Here is a 4,126-nt window from a genome sequence, read left to right as displayed (position 1 = left end):
ACTGACTGAGATGTTTGTAGGTTGAAATTTGAAGCTCCTTGCATGGAAATGGCATTGGTCAGTCAGGAGGCAAAGCTCTACGACTGGCGAATGTAACTGACCATTTCCGCGTGAATCCGGGGAGTAGATAAAGCGGCTCTCTGACCAAATGTTAATTTCTCCAATTGGATTCACTGCTGTCGGTCACCGCACTTTAACTGTTATTGGTTGATACTGCTGATTCAGTTAACTGTTTGATACAGCTGTCAGTTTATTCACCAACTGAACAGTTGATATTACCGTGGATTTCAGTGCCTGCTTGAGCTGCTCTCTGAACTTAGACTGAGTCAACACATAAATAAATGTATTTGTGCAGCAATTTAAATTCCGCAGCATCCATCCGACATAATGAACAACAACTTCGAACTCCGTGGAATTAACTATTCGTCTAATCTTAGAATAAAGAAAATTTCCAACATTTACCAACCACAAAAGTATGAAGCTGCCTGATATTGCGAGGAGTAAAATAATAGACTTCCTTCTACTCTCCATTTCCGGGTCACTGCTATTCTGTTCGTTACTCTTGCCCCTCAGACCTTGACGGATTCGGCTTGTCACTAAAATATATCGGACCGTCAGAGCGTTGAGCAGCAGAACTAAAGCGAATGGGAGCAACGGTGTTAGAACCTTTTCAAACCAGCTAAATCCCAGCCATGTGGAATCAGTTAAAGTGTTTACCTTTGTATTACAGAGCCACGGGACATTGTTTATTATTACATAAGGTTCAAATGTGAAGTACCAGGGGATGTTTTTTAAATAGAGAAGGATGCCCGTTGTCGTTAGAACCACAACCGCAGTTTTGCCTGTGCAATATTTTGTTCTCAGTTTCTGGCAGCAGATAGCCACAAATCTATCAAAGGAGAAAGTGACAGTGAACCAGACAGAGCAGTCTCTGGCTGCACACACCAGCACACTCTGAGCACTGCACACAACGGTGAGATGCAAAAAACACAATGGGAAATAATAATAATTGATCTGATTCAGTATGACGTCAGCGATAATGAGCAGAAGATCCGCCGTTGCCATGGCCACCAGATAGCGTGTTGTGCAGGACGAGAGACCACACTTTCCCCGGCACAGGACGATAATTCCCAATAAATTAACTGTAAGAGAAAGAAGGGATATATTTAGAAGAATTAAAATCACATATTCTCATTGACTGAAACGGGCTGCAAGGAGAGGATTTCAGGATCAAAATGGGGAGATGGAGGGGAGTGTGTGTCGTCAAGGGTCTAAGTGGAAGTGTTAAAGTTTCAAATTACACGATGGGAACTGTCAAACTCAACCCCATATTGAATGATGATTTAGAGAGAAGACTGAGAAATGGAGGTATATTGTTCTGCAGGCAGTCGGAGGGAAATACTTTGTATCTCCTAGAAAACACGTGTTGGTGAAGAAGACGAAAATAATTATATTATTGTATCGAACCATCATGGCTGTATGAAAGGGAAATCATGTTTGAAAAACCTGTTGGAAATTTTTGCGGATGTTATTTTACATACACACTTAGTCACACAGAAAATAGAAACAGGGATTAGTCCATTCGGCCCTTCGAGTCTGCTCCGCAATTCATTATAATTGTGGCTGATCAAGTTCAATACTCTGATCCCGCCTTCCCCCTATCACTTGATCCTTTAGCATCCATTGCTATATATAATCACTTCTTGATATCAGACAGCGTTTTCGCCTAAACTACGTTCTGTGGTTCTAAATTCCACAGAGTCACCACCCAATGTATGAAGAAATGTATCCTCACCTCAGTCCTAAAAACCCCTATCTTTAAACCATGATCCCTCGTTCTGACCTCCCCCACTATCTGGAACACTGTTTCTGAGTCTACTCTGTCTAACCCAGTTTACATTTTACACCTTTCTATGAGATAACCTCTCACTCTTCTAAACTCCAATTAATATACTCCTAACCGACGCAATCGCTCTCCCGCCATCCCTTACCTCATTTTGGTAAATCCTCGCGACACTCCCTCCAAAGCAAGAATATCCTTCCTCAGACAAGGATAGCAAAACTACAGACAGTTTTCCGGGTGTGGCCTCCTTGGGTCCCTGAATAACTGCAGTAAAACATCTACATTTCTCTACTCAAATAGCCCAGATAAAAGCAGAAATTGAGGAAGTGGCGCTTTTGGATTTAAAAAAAACTTTTAAATAATGTCTCACACCTGCTGTTGGGAAATAGCTTCAGAACACACGAATAGGGCATAATATGCTGGAATTTATTGAGAAGTGGTTAACAGGCATATCCAGAGTCATGAACGGAGTCACAGCCATTTCTTCCTTTAGCATATCCTTCAGCCACAGCTCCTCACAAGCTACATAGATAAGTTGGATGTGGGAATTGAATGTGGGAACGTCAGTTTTGGTAACGGCACAGTATTGGTAGGTGAGGAGGTTTCAATGAGGCTTGACGCTAATTGGACCAGGCGAAAAAAACTTTTATGAACAGGTCTTTCATAAGTTGAATTGTGGATTGGTGAGGACGCAACTGAAGATATCTGTACAGTTAGGCTTCCTTACCTCAAGACGCCTCTATTTAACACTGATGGGAATGCACCGTGGATTCACTGGCGAGGATGGCCGCTTTGTATTACAGCAGGTTTTGAGGAAACTGAGAGTGTATTAGATGCGTCTAAGAATGAGTGTATTATCTCATCGAGCCTTCAAAATTTCTTCACGGCTTCGCGAAGTAGATGTTAATGAGGTGCCTCATCGGACAGTTAACATAAGGCAAAATGTGAAAAGCATCAGAATAAAGTTTTAGGAGATTTCTAACATGGATCAGGAGAACTTCGTCTCACAAAGGTGTTGGATTGTTAGAGCTTTCTACTGATAAGCTTGCGCAAGATCAATGCCTGAGCATTTCCATTCAGAAACCGATAGATTTATGTTTATTCATGAGAGAAATATTCATGCAGAGAACTGGTCATGCTGGTCAAAATTGTGTAAGAGTTAAATGATCAAGAACGAAAGGTTTGAAAGGTGGACTAATTTCGACTACGCCTGTTCGTAATTCCGATGATCCTAAATAACTCCACCCGGACCCGAACCAAAGCCCTACCAGGTACAGATTACCACCCTGCCACCCGCCACATCTAGGATCAGACACCCCAGAGGAAATAACACACATTGCCAGGGTCAACCTTTCGGTCATGTGATCACAGACTTTCAAAATTCAAACTGGAACTCCGGCTTGGAAGACAGATCTTGCAGACTGATTACCTCCAGGAGTACCTCCCTATTCCGTATTGGGTCATATTCACGATCAAGCATCGCGTGGTTGGGTTCCCACAGCATCGCCCCATCCCCACCCCCAGGATTAGAACACAGCCTCAGAATTACATCACCACTCCGAATCAATGCTCGATCGAGGTCTGACCGCCATTATAACATGATTGGCCTGAGGATTGTTCCCCCTTCCCACACATCCAATGTCAGAATCCCCTGGGCGTTAGTTGCACATCAAAATACCGCTCCTCCACCCACAGATTCCGGCTCCCTTCAGCATTAACTCACCAGAACCAAATAGCTTCAGTTTACGAGCTCCTTCACGGTTAGCATCCATATTGCATTAGTGTCCATTTGCATCACCGCACTTTGATCCCCATAAGGATCCGTCACAAATTCCCATGTAAAAACCTCCGTCGCTAGGTTCAGTGCCCTCCCCGGCATCATACGTATCAGCAGATTTCAACTTGAACCTTCGAGCATGTATCCCCGAGGACTGTCCGTCTCTTCCCTGCTGTTGAAAAAGGAGAAGGACCCGGCGGAGTGTGTTACGCATCGGTGCAGATCCCTATTAAAGGTGGATACCAGGTTATTGGCGAAGTTTCTGGCGGCAAGGTTGGAGCAGTGCCTGCAGAAGGTGATATGAGAGGACCAGACGGGGTTCGTGAAGGGGAGGCGGCTGTTCTGGAATGTTAGAAGGTTGTGAAACGTCATCATGACGCCGACTGATGGGAAGGACGTGGAGGTGGAGGTGGCGCTAAATGCGGAGAAGGCTTTTGATCGGGAAGCGTGGGGATACTTGATGGCGTTCCTGGAAAGATTAGTTATTGGTCCCATCTTTACGGCGT

The 4,126-nt window shown here is 44.1% G+C and overlaps 1 protein-coding gene across 1 annotated transcript; it reads right to left on the bottom strand.

Moving 5' to 3' along the window:
- Positions 1-225: 225 nt before the first annotated feature.
- Positions 226-3,615, bottom strand: LOC140399550 (probable G-protein coupled receptor 139). Its single transcript, XM_072489094.1, has 2 exons — positions 3,567-3,615; positions 226-1,142 (listed from the first exon to the last, which is right to left on the bottom strand). Exons 1-2 carry the CDS (start codon positions 3,613-3,615, stop codon positions 226-228), a joined length of 966 nt encoding a protein of 321 aa, XP_072345195.1.
- Between the last annotated feature and the right edge of the window lie 511 nt (positions 3,616-4,126).

This window comes from Scyliorhinus torazame, chromosome 23 (assembly GCF_047496885.1).
Source record: "Scyliorhinus torazame isolate Kashiwa2021f chromosome 23, sScyTor2.1, whole genome shotgun sequence".
NCBI lineage: Eukaryota > Metazoa > Chordata > Chondrichthyes > Carcharhiniformes > Scyliorhinidae > Scyliorhinus > Scyliorhinus torazame.
The sequence above is the reverse complement of the archived record's forward strand: the minus strand, read 5'-3'. Positions and strand labels throughout refer to the sequence as shown.